The following is a 20,254-nucleotide window of genomic DNA, read 5'->3' on the forward strand; positions in this document are numbered from 1 at the left end:
AAGGACTTCGTGCCTGACTAACTCCTGTTTTCATTGTGCTGCTTAAGTGTCAAAAAACCCAGGACCCCTTCCCGCTCTGGCATCACGGTCAGGGATCTTCTGCGGCATTAGCCCCACACCAGGCACAGTACCGTGTGGTGACTTTACTGCATTTGACTTTGGACTCTGAGGACAGGGCATGTTTTTCTTTGACCCCGATCTGTTGCTTGGCAAAGAGAAGGCACAGATACATGTTTGCTGGTTACCAAGCAAAATGAGGTGGGGACAGTTGAGCAGGGGGACAGACAGTAAGACAGCTGGATAAAATAGTTTCATGCTACTCAGTGACAGCCATTTAGCGGATCTTCCTCCAACTTTTGTCCGTCCCTTACAGCCTATTGCCTGCCCACACATCGGTGCCCCCACCCCCCCCTCCACAACTCAGATTGTTATTCTCTGTCTGAAACTCTAACAGTATCCCATAATGTTCAGAGACACTCTTGTCCACCCTCTTTCCAATTCCTCTTCTGCTTCCCTGTTCTCCCTCAGCGAGCCAAACAGCCAAACACATTTTCACCTCCTGCCTGCGTCTGCCGTTCCCTCTGCTAGAACGCTTTTCCCTCCTGTGGACCTCTCTTGTTCCTTTATTTCATTAAGGGTTCCGCTCAGGTGTCATCCTCATCGGGGAGGACTTCCCTAACCACCCTATCTACATAGCACCCACTGTTAAGGCCCCTCGTCACGTAAGTTTGGGTATTTTCTACCCCTCCCCCCCCCAGAATAGAAGCTTGGCGAAAGCCGCCTTTGTTTTGTTTGTTGTCGTACCCCTAGCAACTTGGACGATGCCCAGCGTTAGAAAGAGTAAAAGAGGGAATAACATTGTGTAGAAGCAAAACTGTTTGCGTATACACAACATATGGTTTACTTATGTAGAAAGCCCAAAAGAATCTACACACATATTACACGAATGAGAGTTCAGCAAAGATGCTGGATACGAAAATCAACTAGCTAGAAAATGCAGGAACTAAAAACATACCGTAAAAATAGCATCAGAAAGTATAAAGTCCCTAGGAAATATTAACAATAGACATTTATGGAGAAAATTATAAAACTTTATTGAAAGACACTTAAAAAGGTTAAATAAATGAAGAGCTACATCATGTTCAAGGGAAGACTCACCATTGTAATTAGTCTATGAATTCAATATAAGTCCAATAAAAATTCCAGCATTTTTGTTTTGTTTTAGAACTGGTCAAGCTAGGGGCGCCTGGGTGGCTCAAGTCGGCTAAACGTCTGACGTCGGCTCAGGTCATGATCTCGAGATTCGTGAGTTCGAGCCACACATCAGGCTCCGTGCTGGCAGCTCAGAGCCTGGAGCCTGCTTGGGATTCTGTGTCTCCCTCTCTCTCTGCCCCTCCCCTACGCACACTCTGTCTCTGTCTCTCAAAAATGAATAGACATTAAAAAAATTTTTAAAAATAAAAGGACTGATCAATCTAATTCTAAAAGTTGTAGCAAATCTAATTCTAAAAGCCGTTAGCAAACGGCTGAGGATGGCCACGATGCTCCCGAAGAAGACAAGTTTGGTGGAGATTTTATTTTGGAGGTGGAGGTGAGATTTGTCCTGAGATACCAAGACCTCTTTCTAAAAGCTGTAGTGCCCAGGACTATATTGCACTGCCGTGGGGTTGGGCAAACTGACCAGTGAGTCAGAAGAGAATCCACACCCGCCCTGCCCCGCACCCACCCACCCCCAAGAGACTCCATTTTCGAAAGAGCTGGTGTTCCGGATCCATGGGAAGGAATGAACTCTTCAGAAAATGGTGCAGCGACGACCACTGCTCATCCACCTGGACAAAATATTATATTGAACTTCTATCTCGTACTTTGCACGCCGATCAGTGCAGAGAAGACTGCGGACAAGTGTGAAATGTAAAACCATGTTTAAGGTGCAGTAAAGAAGATCTCTAGGGCTGTGGGTAGGAAATGATCCCCCTCCCACCAGGCTAATATGTATTCAGCTTTTATAAGATACTTTTCGGGACCAGCCACTTCCAGGAGGACACGGGTGACAATCGATCCACACGACACCCGACAACATTCAAGCTCCCCCCCCCCGCCCCCCCCCCCAAGTCAACAGTCTTCTGTTGCTCTTCTGAAAAGGTGACGTTCTCGGGAGGCGTGGATATTTCGCATGAGGTACGTGAGATCTTTTCACGGGTCAGCCCTGACGTGGGGGAGAGGGGCTAAAAAGTCCAGGATGGCCACTGGGATCGCCCGCCAACTACACACAGGAATCCTGGCTCTTTGGGGCAGCGCCATCTTGCTGTTACGGCCAGAAGGCCTGAGTGCGATCACCCGACAGGAGGCTGGGGGTGCCAAGGCCGCGTCGTGACTATTCCAGGAAGGCCAGTGTACGCTGCTCGCCTCAGGAGAGAAGCCATGAGGTTTTGCTTCTCCATGCCGGAAGGCTTCTGAGCCCGGGGGGCTGACAGGAGACCCCTCCCGGGAACCGAGAATAATCTTCAACAGTGAGGACACGAGGCGCCATCTCCCCCCATTTCAATCGGGCCCCGGAGACATTCTGTCAGCGGGATTTGCGCTTTCCACAGGGGACAACAACAATGCGTCTTGTATGCCAACGGCGGAAGTTGGAAATAAGAGCCCAAGTTCTACGCTTTTGTAAAAGTTGATTGAAGACAGACAGTATCTCGAACAGCAGAGTCACCAGAAGTTGAGTTATGAAAAAAGTACATTTCATTTGGCGTCCCCGCTGCCTTCTGCTTTCTGTGACGGGGCCGTGGAAGCGTCCGGGTTCTTCCCGGCCTTGTCCCCGGCCTTGTCCCCAACCCTGTCGCCCTCTGCTTTCCCCTTTCTCCCCTTGGGCCGCTTCTCGGCCTTCCTGGCAGCGGCCTTTGGAGGCCTGGCTTCCGGTTTTGGGGGAGCGGGTTTGGCAGACAGCCGCGCAGATCTCCTCTGCGGCTCACCCTTCACCTTGGCTTTGTCACCTTTAGCATCGCCTTTTGCCTTTCTCTTGGGCATGGTGGCGGGTGGCTTCGCCAGGCCAGGGAGGGCGGCGGCTTCTGCCTTCCTCACACTGCTTCCGGGAAGATTTCTGTAACAAACACAAAGCGTGTAAGCCATTATGGAATGGACGGACAGATGGAACTACATTAACGTTCAAGGTTGACTGTATTAGAATGAAGAACTTGTACAAATCGAAGATAGTATAAAAAAGTAAAAGGATAGGTTCCAAGCTGGGCAAAGATATTCCTAACACACAGAACTGACAAGGGATCCGAATCCAGAATATACAAAGAATTCCTGGGGCGCCTGGGTTCAGTCAGTTGAACCTCCAACTTGGGCTCAGGTCATGATCTTAGAGTTCACGAGTTCGAGCCCCGTGTGGGTCTCTGTGCCGACAACTCGGAGCCTGGAGCCTGCTTGGGATTCTGTGTCCCACCCTCTCTCTGCCCCTCCCCAAGTTGTGCTCTGTCTCTCAAAAATAAACATTAAAAAATTAAAAAAAAAAAAAAAAGAATGGCTACAGATCCACGAGAGAAGGGCAAAATGAAAATTTTAAAACAATGAGCAAAAGTGTTAGCAAGAACTTCTTAGAAGCAGCACGAATGGTGAATAAGCACGTACGAGTATGCCCAACCTCACTAGTAACACAGAGAAAGACACACTGACATTTCACGGCCATCAAATCGGTGGAAACTAAATGGCCTGACAAAATCAAGCGCCCAGCAGATGTGGAACAATGAAAGCATCATGCACTGCTGGGCTGGGCTGTTTATTTGTGTGTAAATTAGTGTATTAAATTTGACAATATCCTGAAAAGCAATTTCACTTCTGGGTGTTTACCTAGAGGAATTCTTGGAGATGAACACAGGAAATCCCTATGAGAATGTTTACGAACCTCTACACCACCCACTGGCCTTTCGGTAGCAGAAGAGATCAATCCATTATTAGCATCGTTGCAAAGGAACGCGAGTCAGCAGCAGAAACGAAGAGATTAGGATGAATCTCAAGCACGTAATGTTGAGCAAAAACAACAGATTGCCAAATATGTACAGTATCGATCCACTGACAAGCATACAGCCAAATGACATGTCTACACCGCAAGCATGTAGTAAAACCAAAACAGAAAACAACGACGACACCAAAAGAAGGGATAAAGGTAAAAATCGGGACAAGAGCCACATCGAAGGGCGTCGAGAAAGAGCCGGCGGCTGGAGACGGGGTGGGGGTCCAGAGGAAGGGGTGAGGTAGCACTCTCTTCCTTGGACTGGGGGTGGGACAGGAGCACACAGAAGCACACAGAACAGAAGGTGATTTATTTGGGGTCGGGTAATTAGGACCCGGGGCTGTGGCTGCCATTCCCAAGTGGCATGGGAACTCTTTTAAAGCTTTAGGCCAAGTCTAGCGGCTCAGACCTCTGCCCACCCCCCACCCTTGAACACATTTCCTGGGGAATTCTGTAACCTCTGCCCTGCCCCACTCCACAACGTTTTGAGGGAAAAAAAAAAAAAAAAAAAAAAAGATTACCTTGTCCCTAAACTGCTCCAAAGTTCTGTTGTGTTGTTTTTGCTGGACCTCACTATCTAGATACTTCATGGGCAAACCTGATCCTCGAGCAAACCTGGTTTTGATTTTATGTTCCTTGGCTAACAAAAGGACCCACCTGTAAATCGTGCTAAAGTATCAAATTAGCCATTTTCCTCCCCACTTTTTCACCATGACTAGAGCCGCTGAAAATTTTGTTTCTCCCTTCCTCCTTGTGCAATAGAGGGAGAAATATATTAGCATGAAGAAGAAAGAGCCAAAGTGCCTGAATCAGTCAGTATTGCCCTTGGGACCTGGTAAGGGACTTTGGGAACAGGGAAGGATATGAACAGGAGGGACAGTTGTATTCTCATGCTGAACAGCAATGCAGTGAAAAGCTAATGTGAAATTAGCAGGACCCTTCTCTCCCCTTGCAGCGCCCTTCGCCCGCCTCTAAATATCCTAAATTCCTGAGGGTCACGAAGCCCCTGCTGCCACAGAAGCGCAGCATGGGTCTGCTGGTCCAGGGGACTCGCCCGCCCTCACCCGAGGACACGCGTCCCCAGACATTCCGTGAACTTAGGTCTAATTTATCCTCTTTTTATTCTTAGAGAACAAAAGGGGTGTGTGTGTGTGTTTTAACCCAAATTCTGGCGCGATACAGAAAATGATTTTTAAAGAAAATAATTGAGGAGGCTAGAGATCCCACAGGCTAACGCTGCATGTGGTGACGGTGTGCCTGGAGACGGACAGGCAGGGAGACAGCTGCTCTTAAGATGAAGGGCCCAACGTTGAGAGACCTTTTACGGCATGAAAATCATTTGGTCTGGTGCTAGGGTGGCTGGGTTTATCCCTGTTGTCCTGGCATAATTACTTTAAAAAAAATTTTTTTCTTAATGTTTACTCATCTCTGAGACAGAGAGAGACAGGGCATGGACAGGGGAGGCACAGAGAGAGAGGGAGACAGAATCCGAAGCAGGCTCCAGGCTCTGAGCTGTCAGCGCAGAGCCCAATGCGGGGCTTGAACTCATGACCTGAGCCGAAGTCGGACGCTTAACCGACTGAGCCACCCAGGCTCCCCGCGTACAGGGGGCTTTTGAGGGCAGTGAAACCATTCTGTATGTTACCGTAATGGTGGATACGCGACATTAGGCATTTAGCAAAACTCCACTGTATACAAAGAGGGAGGCCGAATGTAGACTGTGGACTTCAGGTAATTATGTGGAAATCCTGTATCATCGATTGTAACACATGTACCACGCCAGTGCAAGTTGTTAATAAGAAGAGAAACTTTAATAATAGGAGAAACTGTACTTTCTGCTCAATTTGTCTGAAAGACTAAAACTGTTCTTAAAAAAAAAAAATGAAGTCTACTGATTCAAAAAAACAAAACACCCCCCCCCATATTTTAAGAATTAAAACAAGAAGAAATAATTTGTCAGACAATAAAATATAGAATTCACAGGGTGACAAACATTCCATCGTGTACGTCAGAGGGAAGACCTATTACGGGCTGGCAGATAAATCTACCTAATGTTGTAACTGCGGGAATCCAGAAATAGGACTTTCCATGGCTATCTCCAGGGCCAGAAATGATCAAGACAGGGCAACAATGTTTCAAGTTTTAGGAATTTAACAGTCCCTCTTTGTGAATACAGCTTTGTCCTTGGAAGTGTTATTGTAACAGAGAACAGAACAGGAACACAGTGAGACTCTGAATCACTCTCTCGGAGGTTGCACACCTCACGGGAGAACTCTTCATTTAACCAGACTGCTTGTTTGTAACATCGAGGCTCCCTCAGCAGCCCCCGGGGGAGAGGCAACATCCTTTCCTTAAAATGCTTCTGTTAGCTACGAAGATGTGCATTTTTCCATTAGCAAAAGACCTAGGAAGTTTAAATTAACTGGCAGAAATAGCTTAAAACACCTAATGGTCAAATGAAGAGTAAATCCTAATTTTCATGTGCAGGAGAAACCTGCTAACCCCGACGTCGAAGCAGCTGTGCTATAATCCTCTGGGAGACGCACTGCTGGGGATTCTCCAAACTGTGTTAACAGGATATGTGATACATCCATCTCAGTCCCCAGAAGTGAGCTGAATTTGCACCCCCCCCCCCAAATTCATAGGTAGAAGTCCAGACCCCCAGGACCTCACACTGTGACTGCAGTTGGAGGCAGGGCCTTTAAAAAGGCAGTTAAGGTTAAATGAGGACGTAGGGGTGGGCCCCGACCCGACAGCATTCCTGTCCTTATAAGAGGGGATGGGGACACAGACAACACAGAGGGGTGACCATCCAAGCTAAGGAGAGAGGCTTGGGAAGAAACCAAACCTGTCAACATCCTGATGCCGGACTTCCAGCCTTTAGAACCGGGAGAAAATACACTTCTGTTGTTTCCGACACGCGACCTGTGGCATTTTGTCACACAGCTCCGGCACGTTAACGCAGGAGGGGCGAGTGCAAAGACCCTACTGACCTAGAGCACATCCCGGGCGAGATTCCCTGTGAGGTTTGGCACAGTTCTCAAAATCCTTCCCCCATATGGTTTTTTCTCTTTCCTCGCAAGCCTGTCTCCAGTATCCACGGAGCAAATCCCGCCCCATCCAATACATGCCCCACCCCATTCCCAGCAGACTCGCACAGGGTGCATTTTAGCAGCATTTACTGATCTGGATTTCTGGGAGCCAGTTCTAACTTGGGTTGTGGTCTCAATCCCACCCCCAAAGTCGCAAGGCCACCTTCTCTCTGCCTCTTACTCAGGGCAAGATCGTGCTTTGGGGTTGGACGGGAGACCTGGAAGAAGGCTGCTAACACCAAGTTTGGGGAAGGGAGAATAAAGGACGTGACCGAAGAAAAGCTGGTGTGCAAGGCGAGCCGCGGGACAAGAGCCCACCTGGCGTCAGCCGCCATCTAGGGCCTATCTGTTCTCCCCCTGCCGGACGATGTGATCAGTCAGGGCTGCAGCCCGAGCTTCCATCTGGGGTTAAGTGAGGGAAAGGGGGGAGGGAAAGGTGAGAAAGGGCAGAGTGTCTAAAAGGGTAGGGCAGCTGCATCTTGCCAGGGTTCTCCTGGTCTGAAGAGAAGCAGAGAGCCACGGGTTTCTAAACGAAACTGCCACCCATTTGCAACTGGTTGGCTTGGGGCACACTCGCTTCGGTGTTCCCGCCCACTGGCATCCGAGGACAAATCTCCAACATCTCCCGGGCCCCTGAGACCCCGGCCTGCTTTCTGGGCACATTAACGCCCTCCTATTTCTGAGTGGCAGGGAAGAGACTGTAAATGAAAATGTCTTAGGTAAATTTCTATCGGCCACCTGCCAAACCTTATTATCTTGCTAACAAGGGAATTAACAAGATGATAAAATCATGTCTTTTTTTTTTTGGCAGAGACAGGATGAAAATGGAGGAGGGAGAGAGAGAAGGAAAGCTCATTAGGTAAAGACTGCCCTTTCTTATGTCCATAAACACATCACATTGACATCAGTCATTTCAGGGAACCCAGAGCCCCGCGGACTGGGAGACTAGGCTCGGCCGACCCTTAAAAGCAAAAAGCAGTGGTGGTCGTGGTGGTAATAATCATCTACGAAGGAAGTCCTGAGGCTGTCGGGTGGGATACCAAGACTTCTGGGCCAGAAAAGCCTTTGATGGATCCAATTACCACGCAAGCAGACCAGGGGTCCGAGGTCAGAGGCCACGCACCGGGGCTCAAGACCCGATTCCGAACAGGTGCGGCCCGTGACCCCAAGCTTCGAGGCGACGCGCAGAACCCACCGCGGGTCCGTTTCTTAACTTTCTTCGGGCGCGGAGGGCAGAAGGCCAAAGCGCAGGCAGACCCGGGCCTCCGGGGTCCCCGGGGCGGCGGGGAGGGGGGCTTCCCTCAGGCGAGGCCCCCGGGAGTGGGGGAGACGGACGCCGAGGGGGGTGGGCCAGGCCAACCCACCCGCCACGGCCCGGCCGGCGCAGTCCCTTCGGCCCCCCGGCCGCCCCCCCAGGTGTCCGCCCCAGCGTCCGGGCGACGCGCCGCCGGAATTCCGCCCCTTCCCAGAGACTCACGCCCGGGCCGGCGGACACACCGTGATTCCGGAGGCGCGGCGGCCGGAGGGTCCCCGGTACACGACCGCCTCGGCGGCGCACCCGAGTCCCGCGGCCGTCCGGCAGGCGCGGGGCTCCCAGCCGCGGCCCGGGCGCCGGTGCCCTCGGCTGGGGCGGGGCCGGCGCGGGCCGCGGGGCCGGGGGCGGACGCGCCGAGCGGGCCCCGCCGGGAACAGGAAGGCGGCGGGCGGCGAGGAACCGCTTCCGGGGCTGCGGGCGGCCGCGCGGCCGCGTGCGAGCGGGGGAGAGCCGCGTCTCCGCTCGCGAGACGTCAGGCCGCCGCCCGGGTCCGCGGGACCCCGGCCCAGCTCGGGCGGGGCCGCCTCCGCACCACGGCCCGGCGACAAGACGACAGAGGCGGGAACGTATGAAAGAAGACCTGAGAGTTTTAGGAAATAAAGGAAACAAAATTTTAAGGAATTAGCTACAAAACGGAGAGAAGAAAAGGAAGCCTTGTTTCCGCCCGGTTTCGAACCGGGGACCTTTCGCGTGTGAGGCGAACGTGATAACCACTACACTACGGAAACACGACGGCGGCAGGCTCCCTGCGAGAGCAGTTCTCCCTGCAGAACACGCCGCCCGGCCTGCCCGATTCCTGCAAACGAGCGTCGTTTGTGTGCGCATGCGTCCGTGCACCCGTCTTGTTCGCACCACACGAGCCCGTGAAGAGCGCGGGCCAAATCCTCGCAGTGTACAGACTTGAAACCAAATCCGTAACAGTTTATTCTGGAAATGCCCAGATTGGGAGAAAACAAGAGAGAGGCTTCAGTGCTCACGAGTGACCCTTCTCGGTTACTTCTCAATCGGAATAGGCACGCCCCGGGACCGTGCACAGGCCTCGGGCTGCTCAGCGCCACCGCGTGGCCGAGACGCGGAACTTGCTGTGCAGGGGCGTGAGGACCCCCCAGCTGCGGTAAATGCGGCGCTCTTTGGCCCCGGAGAACCTGCAAGGCAGATGTCGCCGTGCCCGAGTTTTCCGGCTCCACGGCGTGCCGCGGTGCTCTGCCAGGGAGAGGCAAAATAGCACGACCCGCCTCGAGCCAGCCAGGAGTCGAACCTGGAATCTTCTGATCCGTAGTCAGACGCGTTATCCATTGCGCCACTGGCCCGCACGGAGGCGTCTGCCGCCGCGGATACTTTCGTGAGGACGCAGGCGCCGGCGGGTCCAGGCGAGGCGCGCTCGCGCCCGGGCCGCGCTCCCCGCTGCCCCGCTGGGCTCCTGGCCGGTCACCTGCAGCCGGGCTGCTCTCTCCGTGGCGTCCGTGCTCCCCTCCGCGGCGTCTTCTCCGCCCGTGACACCTCGCCATCCACGCGTTCGCCCCGCAACCAGTGTTACCGTCGGAGGCGCTGGAAGTGGAGCCCTGAAGAAAAGCGATGTGGTCCCTTGTCCATCGACAAGATGACAGGGAAGCACTACGTAAGGAGAATAATCATGATGAGCATTTGGAGGAAAACAAAAAGACCGGGAAGACCAGGAAGGCCCGGCGGAGACGGTGATTAACGAGAGAGAAATGCGGGTATCAGGGAAAAGAGCCTGGAGGGGCGAGAGCGCGCACAGACCCCCCGCTTGCGAGGACCGTGGATGTGATCTGTTGGGACTTGGAGGTCGTGGTGGGGTGGCGTGATCTGGCGTGCTCTCTTGTCTCTCCTTCGGTCGTTAAAAAATGTGTTTCAGTACTTACCAAGCAAGGCTCTGTGCTAAGCACCTGCTTGCCTGCGCGCCTCCCGCTGGGCCTGCGACTCCCAATTTGACACCTTGGAAAGGGGCATCGTCAGCTCGCACGCGTGACTGCGCGTGTTTGCTTTCTCAGGAAGCGAGTAAGCATCTCCCAGGTGTGCGTTTCAGTCTCCAGAATTCTTGAAAAGTAATCGTCGTCCCCATGCCTGGGTGAGGATCGCAGATAAGTTGACAGCTGTTAAGCGAATGAAACTGCCTGACATTGAGAACATATCCACTGAGTGTAGAAAATAGTCGTTTTCAGTTCATAAGGTTGCAACGGCGGTTAAGAATAATACAGGTGTTCCTGCTCTTTCTGTATAACTTTACAGTAGACCTAGTTAGGAATCTCCCCCTGGACAATGGAACAGGAAACCTCTGGCCAGGTTTTGTACTTGTATGCCTAGGGCACTTTGGTGGTTTTGGACTGCCTCACAGAATAATCGTTTCGGCTAGAAAGAAAAAAAAGATAAATATGTACGATTTCAAAGGGAAATCAATTACACTGAAATATGTTACCAAAATATTAAAAACGTATGCTGTGGCAATATTTTTGCTCCTCTATTAATGACCTAAATGACAATGTACAGCAGGTCTAATCAATACCGTAATTTCAAAGCACTAATGAGCATCCATGATATTTAAAGAAATTTGTAACAACTGTCGTTTGATGTGAAATACTTGTGATCTCCAAAAATGACAAAATAAAAAGGGCTGAGATACAACAGTAATTTGTTGCCAACACTCAAGATGGAATAAAACACAAAGTTTCAGTATCAAGTTCGTCAAGGTAAATATTTATTTTCCCATCCGAGTTCACAGACTGTCGCCTCCCTCTAAGAAGCAAAAGGAGGTTTCTGTTCCCAAGAGCAGTTTGGAAACACGAACACTCACGCTTGAATTTTGAGAAATGAAGCAAACTGGGGTACTTCTCGGTTCTATTTTACCCTCATCGCATACCCAGGATGGGCAGGCAGGCCAGACCCCAAGGGGTCCCTGGAGCCGCGGGTCGCGTCTTGCACCTCTAAAATGGGCTTCAACTCAGCTAGCTGGAGGCCCCGTCCACATGTTCTCTCCTCGGTGTCTGCAGAGACCTCCCTTCGTTGGGCAGGTTTTGAAAGCTTCAGCGGCCTCCACGTTCTCCGCGATGCTCACAACCTGACATGAGCCGAGGCATGCTTTCACTTTGTTTTTGGAGAGCTTTCTAGGGGTCACCTTTTCTGAGAGTTCCAGTTTCTAGCGTTCAGTCTTTTCTTCAGTGGTTGTATCAGTCAGAGAAACAGAGTCCAGAAAAAAAACAAAACAAAACAGAACTAGTAAGAGAATATGAATGAATGAATGAATGAATGAACGAATGAATGAATGACTATTTCAAAGCCTGGCGAGTCTGAAATCTGCGGAGCAGGCCTGTAGTTTAGAAAATCTCAGGCAGGAGCTGATGCTACAGTCTTAAAACAGATTTTCTTCTTCCTCCGGGAAGCCTCCATTTTGCTTTTAAATAAAGCCTTTCACCCGGTTGGAAATAATAATTCATGGGAAATAATAATTGGTTCGGCTGGCTGGCTCACCCGTATTACTGAGGATCTTACAGTCAACTCATTGTAACCACGTTAACCCACGAAGATATTTACAACATATCTTTACAGCAACATCCAGATTAGTGTTCAGTTGAATAACTGGGCACTGTACAGCCTAGCCAAGTTCACACATCAAGATAACCATCGCAGTGCACTGTTCTTCTGGTCTCTCTCTCAAGCATGTGGACAATGGCACTCTCTGCCCCTCCCGTGTTTCTTTACATTATTGTCAGCAGTCTGTGACACAGAGATCCGCGCCTTCTCCAGTTTCAGATGCGAGGAACAGAGCCAAGTGTGAGAGGCCCTTCCACGGGCTTTGCCGGCCACACTGGGGATTGCGCAGAGGAGAGAATTCGCACCCAGAGTTCTGGAAGCGATCGTTCTAAGTCTCAGTTTTTCCCCCAAGATTTGTCTGCGGCTTGTTAAACACCTGCTTTGACTTAGCAGCATTTCACTGCCGATTTTGACCGCTGGTGACCAACCAAAGGAAAAACCCCAACCAAATACCGCTCTGCTGTCTTTCTGATAATCTGCCACAGTTTGGTCAAGGCCATAGTAGGTGTGGCTGTGCTCTTTATGATTATGTTGGCTCCCAGCACACTAATAATATAATGGCTAATCTTATCATATTAAAGAAATAGGTGCTTATTTCATGGAGGCTCAAACCGATTTCATGTTTCATAGACTTTCAGGGTTTTTACTGCAGTGGGAAATCTAGCAGAGTCATGGGCTTTTATACCCCAGCCCTCAATTGTGTGGAGGTGGTGGTTAAGTGCCAAGGGCTGCCTTTTAGAGTGTGACAGCGAAATCCTTCAAATGTGGATCCAATTTAGAAATACCAAAAGGCTGATTTCAGCATTATCCTCAGGAGAACAGATTTCAGGCAACACAGCCAATCGTAATTAGAGGTTTCATCTGGGAAGTTACATTCTCGGGTTATGGCAATAATTTGTAAACTCTTGCGAGTTTCACTAACGCCCTTTGTTCAAATCTTATTCCCAAGGACCGATTTATTTTACAGAGAATAGAATAAATTGGGGAAGAGTGACAAACACACAAGTCCCCATGACAATATAGAAGTTCTTGTGAATGCTCTCAATTTGACATCTTAATCAAAACAAATCCTTTGGACCAGTTTTAGGACAAGAAAGCTTCTCTCCCTCTGTAGCTGCGGAGGAGAGGGGGCTGCTTCTCTATCTCTTGCTAAAACTAGATGGTAATTATGAAGTCTCGTATTTCTAAAGTTGCGGCTGTGGGATTCCATTAGTTAGCCTTATAAGCAGAAGCAGGCAGGTGGAACCCAATTTTAGGGAAAGCCATGGGGTAAGGAATGACTGGAGTTTTCATTAAAGACCGTGACACTCAGAACACAGAGCTCGCTTCCCGAGGTGCTGGCGGAGTTGTGGTGGAAAAGCCGGGCGTCCCCTCCCTGGGGCCCCGGGTCACACCCCCCGCGGAGGCGTGAGAACCGCCCTCCCCGCAGTTTCTGGGACAAGACGCCTTCCGGCGCCTGCGGGAAGGGGCCTCAGTTTTCCTGCAGCCGCGCAGTTTCTTAGGTCTTCTGGGGGCGAAGCGGGGACTGATTCATCTTTTGGGCCTAGAGAAGCCTCTAGGCTGCTCCTGACCCTCAGTGGTGGGAAAATGCAAACATGCACACAAGGAAAGCAAACATCATTCCTTTTCTATGTGGATTTGGGAGTAGGCAGGCGTGCCGGCTCCGTGGCTTAGCTGGTTAAAGCGCCTGTCTAGTAAACAGGAGATCCTGGGTTCGAATCCCAGCGGGGCCTTTTGTGGTTTTCCCGCTCCCAGCAAAGAGAATGCGCGATCAAAGTATAACATCAAGGGTAAATTCCCCTACGGAATTTCGTGGAAGTGTTTTATGTGGGTCTCAGGGTGGCCACTCTGCATAGAGAGGAAAGGGTTTGCGTTTCTTTCAGGAGAAAGAATTTCGATCTTCCTTTGTGTCAACATTTATTTTACATGTAATTTTTTTTTTTTTTTTTTTTTTTTTTTTTTTTTTTTTTTTTGCAGCCAATACTAGAGGAAACTAAGGAAAGCAGAAGGCAAAAATCACCAAGTTTAAACTACAAGCAACATCATAATCTCTGGTCACCCGATCCTCTTTCCTGGGGGAATTCCAGACCAATGCAATCAGCAGGCAATATTTGCAGAAAGCGCAGCCTCGGGAATGATTGCTACATGTGCAGCATCTCAATTCACAGCAGCCACTAAAATCCAACCACATCACGCAAGCCGCAAATAACTGATTTAACAGGTGGTGTTGTGCTCAGACTTTTTCGGAAAGGAGCATCAAACTCAAACTATTTGTCACCGGTGATTTCAGAAAAGAAGGCGTCAGGAAGAAGCAACTGTCTGTACGTCACAGAGCGGATGGGTAGCCCACTAGGACAGGCGGACTTGAAAATGGCAGCCCCAGGCTGACTCCAAGCCGTCCAGGAAGAGCCAAGGCGCAGACTCCCAGGCTGAGTCATGGTGTAGACGTCAGCACTAGAACACTACTTCACCCTGCTACTGAATTTCACTTGACCTTCACCCCCTGCTCCATCAGGGTCCAGGAACACCTTTACCGGGATGCTTCCAGCCCAGAGGCCCTTAACAGAGTGCATTGATCTGTACCGCTGAGGTAATGGTGCTGGCTCTTGGAGCTCTAGAATATTCCACGTGAGGACTCTAACCATCTCTCCCCAAAAGCTTGAAAGCCTTTCTACCTCTCCATATATGGACCATGAAAGTGATTTGCGTGTACAAGTGGAAATGATTTACAATCCAATGTTTGTTTAGCCTCCCGGTGCCTACTTGTCCAGAGCCAGTTCTATGCAAGCGCCATGCCGGTCGCACATGGGTCATGAATGGTGCTGTAAAAAGCCTGGGGGGAGGGTGCGGCAGACCGTTCAATGGCAGTTGCAGGGTAGTGGCGGGTGATAACACTGGGGGTGGGGGCCCTGGGGGCCGCACTTCACTATTTAGCCCGGACTGGTGGAGGAAAGAGGTGGGGGAAGACTTCACGAAGAAGTGACACCCATACTGAGCACGGAGGAGATGTAGAGAGGGGGCTGGAGAGAAGGCGTGGAAAAGATGCTCCTGGCAAAGGGGACCGTGGGTGGCTACAGGTGAAGATCCGAGGAAGCAATGGCGGGTGGGAGGAGAGGGGTGGACTGCGTGGCTGTGTGTGCAGATCCTGAAACTCTCATAAAGACCACAGATGGACTTGACCTGACCGTAAGTCATCAAATGCTTCATGGGATAAATTTGTTTGCTTGCCTGCTTCATGTTTTGTTTTGTTTTTAAAGACCACGTGCTACTGGGGCACCTTGGTGGCTCAGCCGGTTAAGAATCTGCCTCTTGGTTTCTGCTCAGGTCATGATCTCATGGTCATGGGTTCAGGCCCCTGGCGGGCTTTGCTCTGACAGTGCGGAGCCTGCTTGCGCTTCTCTCTCCCTCTCTCTCCCTCTCTGCCAGTCCCCTGCTCAAGCCCTCTCTCTTTCTCTCAAATAAGGGCGATCTCCGATCTCCAGAGTTCAGCACAGGCCCCAGCAGAGAGCGGGTGCTCTATTGTAACAAAAAACGTCATTTATCAGGTGTTTCTGATTTTCCAGGCAAATAAAGTGTTCTTTGCCAAGCACTTTATATCTACTGAGTCATGCAATCCTCACAGCCTACTTATGAAGTGATGTTCAGTTATTTCCTTCCCTTTAGAGAGGAGGGCACCAAGGCACGGGCTTACACAGTCACTTGCCTGGAAGGTCACATAGCTCATCAGTGGCAGAGTCAGGGGCCCCTGTAGCCTGAAGACCATTGAACCCGTTCGCCCTCCAAGTGTCTCTAAATGCTTCTCTTTGCACCTGTTTGCCATTTCCTCTTTTCCCATATGTTGCCAGGGCCCAAGGGAGGACACTAAATGGGCAGAAATGGACTGGGGGTGCGGCCACCTGGGCGATAAGGAGAACCCTCGTTTGCTTGTTCTTTTCTAACCTTACTGAGGACAGTCTTTCTAAGCAATACCAACTCGCTTTTCTTTCAGTGTGTGTATGAAGGTTTCTGTGAATTTTGAGGAATTTGGGAGAGGGCAGAATGATTATCAATGATCATAAAACAGATTCCCTCTGTTTTCTGTCCTTGTAACCTGGGATTGGATCGGATTTCTTTTAAAAATGGAATGGTGAGGAGAAAATTCCAGTCGCCTGTGCTTTTTGATTACTTGGGGCTTTGCAAGAAATTATGTTAGAATAATATTCACTATCTAAGTTTTGAGTTCAAAATAGAAGCACTGTTAATATTTGTAGCTGTAACTATTGATGCTTAAGATAAGCAGTCTGAACATCAGGAAACTTGAATTTGAGGGATATTTCTGAAGATGTCACTAAACATGAATTTCTATGTGTCTAAATCACATTCCCTGGGTCCTAGATCCAGTTCCGAAGTCTAACCTTTTTAACTGTCAGACCCTCATCACCTGTCATTTGCTCCTGCTCTATGTCAAGGAAAGATTCATAATGGAAAACATAGGAAGACGTTCATTGATGGCATCTTTTTTTTTTTTTTTTTTTTTTTTTTTTTTTTTTTGTGGTGGCCAGGCGTTGAACCCAGTCTGGGAGTCATCCCTGGGCGAGTAGGCAAACCCACGCTTGCAGATCTCTGTGCAGCAATTAAAAGCAATGGTCTAGATGTGCATACGGCAACATAGGTAAACCTCAAAACCGTGGTAGGATGGAAATGAGGTAAGCATTGAATGGGATACGATGGATGAATGGCTAAAGAAGATGTGGTATATATATACAATGGAGTCTTACTCGGCGATCAAAAAGAATGAAATCTTGCCATTTGCAGCTACGTGGATGGAACTGGAGGGTATGATGCTAAGCGAAATTAGTCAGAGAAAGACAAATATCACATGACTTCACTCATATGAGGACTTTAAGAGACAAAACAGATGAACATAAGAGAAGGGAAGCAAAAATAATATAAAAACTGGGAGGGGAGGCACCCGGGTGGCTCCGTTGGTTGAGCTTCCTACTTTGGCTCAGGTCATGATCTCACAGTTCGTGAGTTGGAGCCCGGGGTCTGGCCCTATGCTGACAGCTCAGAGCCTGGAGCCTGCTTCGGATTCTGTGCCTCCCTCTCTCTCTCTGCCCCTTCTCCACTCATGCTCTGTCTCTTTCTCTCTTAAAAATAAGTAAACATTAAATTAAAAAAAAAATAGGGAGGGAGACAAAACATAAGAGACTTATATATGGGGAACAAACAGAGGGTTACTGGAGGGGTTGTGGGAGGGGGGATGGGCTAAATGGGTAAGGGGCATTAAATATACTGGTGAAATCACTGTTGCACTATATGCTAGCTAACTTGGATGTAAAATAAAATAAAACAAAACAAAATAAAATAAAATAAAATGGAATAGGATATATGAAACAGTGTCATTTATGTGGATTAAAAATGAAAGCGCTGAAACCAAAAATATATGTTCCACAAAAACATTGAGAAGGAAAAAGATACCCTCTCTCCAGAAATTTCTTATGGGGGTGGAGGATGGGACATGAACTTGAGAAAAGGGTATTATTAAAAAGAAATCTATAAGCAAACAAAAGAGGGCCCTGCCGACATCGGCGCTTGTAATTTAGGGGTAGCATTCGTTCAATTCCCCGAATGTGAGAGGAGACACAGACAATTACAGACAGAGAAAGGAGATGAAAACTACCAGGCCTTACATCATCTTCTACGTACCGAGTGCTTACATTCGAGAGCATAGACAAGATTTTTTTTTTTTTTCAGTTGATCATTCCGCTGTTGGAATATTGGAAAAAGTAGCGGGCCACCTTCCATAGTAAGGATTCGAAAAAAATGACCGCTCTGTCAGGAGTGGGATTCGAACCCACGCCTCCAGGGGAGACTGCGACCTGAACGCAGCGCCTTAGACCGCTCGGCCATCCTGACTCGCTGGGGAGCGAGCTTGCTCCGAATTTATTTGTGTCTCTACCCACACACCAAGCAGTTCCGGATGCGGAACCCTTCCGGGCAGGAGTGAGACGAGCGCTCCTTCGTGAGCCGCGCGCGGGACGCCGGCCCCGGCGTCCCGCGCGCAATAAATAGCACCGGGCTCCGGGCGCGGCCGAGTGGCACCTGCCGTGCGACCGCGGATTCGATTCCAGGCCCCCGGGAGGGGCGGGGCGGGATGTCCGGGGAGAAGGGCGCCCTCCCCCCACAGGGGGCAGAACCCTGCTGAACTCGTGGCACCGTGTCGCTGGAATACGCGCTTTCTCCCGGGAGGTTTTGGGCCGCGGCAGGTGCGCGCAGGCTGCAGCCCTGCCCGCAGGCGCTCGCTAACCCTCCCCCTCCTCCCAGCGGGCGCCGCCCCGGGAAGCGGCGTTAGCAGGCGGGCGAGTGGAGCTTCTCGTTCTGAATTCGTTGAACTCTCTACACTGAGGATTTGCCGGCATTACTGTGTGGCTGTTCTACTGCGGGGAACAGAAGAAGTTTCTGCATCTGGTAAACCTGGCACAGGGGCCCTCGACGCCAGGCCTCTACTGCAGCAACTTCTCTAAGCACACTTCACGTCTGATGGGACCTACCTCGGGGTTTCTTGTCCAGTGTTAGCGTCGGGATGCTGTGGTCAGGACATCGCCGACGGGGAGTCGGGGAACCTGACCGTGAGTTTCAAACAAAGGACTAGTGAGTCAACTGCCTGGAGGCTTGCGGACAAGTCTTTTGGCCCGTGTTGACCTGAGAAACGGCTTTCCTAGACGCTTTACAGTTTCATCTAAATTCATTTGAAGACATACAAAGCTTGAGCGCTTAAATGAAGCATCAAATCCCCGTCCCCAGAGAACCAGTTAGACGCAAGTAATTCTCAGTCTCACCCAGACCTACCGAGTCAGACATTTGGGGGGTAGAGTCCAGGAATCTGTGTGTAACCAGCACTCCAGGGGATTCTGAGATGTGCCCAGGTTTGAGAGTCACTGGCTGGAGGCACAGTAACCCCGCAATTCTTACCAGAGAAACTGCTCTGGCGTGAGCAGGTGCCATGTGAAAGCGCGCTCATACTGCCAACAGCCTCCCCGCCTCAGGCTCATCGAATTGGGGTGCCTGAGAGTTCCACCTGGGGACTGTCTTCCTTACGGTGCCCCCTTCACCCCCCGGGTGATTCTAGTGTGCACCCAAGTTCGAGATCATTACTTTAGGATTTAGCTTCCGAAAAAGGCTGAATCCCTTAAGGGTGAGGTGGAGGGGCCGCATTCAGAAAACGTGTTCAGGCCTCCGTGGCACAGGGCTCTGGCCCCAAATATTTGTAAAACGTGGAGTGCCGCCGGCCAAAGCACGACTCACGGGGGCTGTTCATAGGCTCCGTGTGTGTGCGTGTCCACCTGCGTGGGATGTCTGAAGGTGGATCGTGGGAGATGGCCAGAGATGACCGTCAGCCAAGGAGGGTTTTCCCCGGCCCCTGAAATGCCAGGGCCCAGCCTTTCCCAGAGATAAGATGGAAACGATCCAGAGAGCACGTTCCAGTCCAATGGTCGGCGTGGTTGCGCGTGAGCATTGGGTGAAGACGAATAGATCTGTCCGGGACGCAGAGACGCTTTCCGGGTTCCAGAAGCCCGGCAACACCCAGGCTCGTCTCTTTTGGGAGATTCAGGAATAAAGCCAGAACGTCCGGAGACTCACCGTTTCCTCCAGGCCCCGGTAGCCGGTGCCAGCTGGAAAAAGAGCCTCAAGGCTCATCAGGTAAGTTCTTCCTCGAGGGTGTGCTTCCCGCGAAGAGGCTAGAGCTGGGGGTGGGGGTGGGGGGTGGGGGGTGGGGGTGGGGGGTGGGGGTGGGGGTGGGGGGTGGGGGGAAGGAGGAAGGACACAGACGTGTCCTAGGAATCTGCTGTCTGGTTCGCACCGTGCCTCGTGACCGTTTTCCTTGAATGGTCAAGGAAATCATGGATCGTGGGGGGTCAAGAGTCCTGGGGGGAGGGGAGGAGAGTCAGAGAGCTGATTAAAATCTATGGCTGTCTGTCCTTCTATTCTCAGAGACGGGTTCTTGTGCCAGCGCCGTCTGTTCTCGGCGAGGTTTCACAAATAGGTCTCCGGACACACATTATACGTTACACCAGCAAAGCAACTGCCTGAGGCTCCCACGTAGTTTGGAAAGACTTGAGACTTTTTCTTCGACTTTCTGAAAGTATAATTTGAACAAACATGAACACTCGAGTCGCGCTATATGATGTTTTTCTCCCAGGGGTGCCGTGTAGGGTGGCCGGCCTGGGGAGGACAGTGTGGGGTGAGAAGTGTTTGAGGAAGGGGCGTGGAAAGGAGGGCACTGGGTGTTGGGGGAACCCACGAAAT

At 50.6% G+C, this 20,254-nt stretch overlaps 1 protein-coding gene, 1 long non-coding RNA gene and 4 other non-coding genes across 10 annotated transcripts; 2 read left to right on the forward strand and 4 right to left on the reverse strand.

The window, feature by feature from the left end:
- Nucleotides 1-1,905: 1,905 nt before the first annotated feature.
- HMGN4 (high mobility group nucleosomal binding domain 4) lies at nt 1,906-8,731 on the reverse strand. 5 transcript variants are annotated; one of them, XM_023253581.2, is made up of 2 exons: nt 8,599-8,731; nt 1,906-3,094 (listed from the first exon to the last, which is right to left on the reverse strand). In XM_023253581.2, the coding sequence occupies exon 2, from the start codon at nt 3,019-3,021 to the stop codon at nt 2,737-2,739; it is 285 nt and encodes a 94-aa protein (XP_023109349.1). In that variant the 5' UTR covers nt 3,022-3,094; nt 8,599-8,731; the 3' UTR covers nt 1,906-2,736. The 5 variants fall into 5 exon arrangements, with proteins under 5 accessions (XP_023109349.1, XP_023109348.1, XP_019687260.1 ...); XM_023253580.2 differs by having other exon boundaries at nt 8,579-8,711; XM_019831701.3 differs by lacking the exon at nt 8,599-8,731 and adding an exon at nt 7,003-7,119.
- Nucleotides 7,369-20,112, forward strand: LOC109500257. Its single transcript, XR_006598596.1, has 5 exons — nt 7,369-7,508; nt 7,913-12,470; nt 13,943-16,650; nt 17,702-19,648; nt 19,940-20,112. It is a non-coding gene; the product is annotated as an uncharacterized LOC109500257 (long non-coding RNA).
- Nucleotides 9,072-9,144, reverse strand: TRNAV-CAC. The gene has a single exon. It is a non-coding gene; the product is annotated as a tRNA-Val (tRNA).
- TRNAR-ACG lies at nt 9,654-9,726 on the reverse strand. Its single transcript has one exon. It is a non-coding gene; the product is annotated as a tRNA-Arg (tRNA).
- Nucleotides 13,625-13,698, forward strand: TRNAT-AGU. Its single transcript has one exon. It is a non-coding gene; the product is annotated as a tRNA-Thr (tRNA).
- Nucleotides 17,781-17,863, reverse strand: TRNAL-CAG. The gene has a single exon. It is a non-coding gene; the product is annotated as a tRNA-Leu (tRNA).
- Nucleotides 20,113-20,254: the final 142 nt, after the last annotated feature.

Source organism: Felis catus, chromosome B2 (assembly GCF_018350175.1).
Source record: "Felis catus isolate Fca126 chromosome B2, F.catus_Fca126_mat1.0, whole genome shotgun sequence".
Lineage (NCBI taxonomy): Eukaryota > Metazoa > Chordata > Mammalia > Carnivora > Felidae > Felis > Felis catus.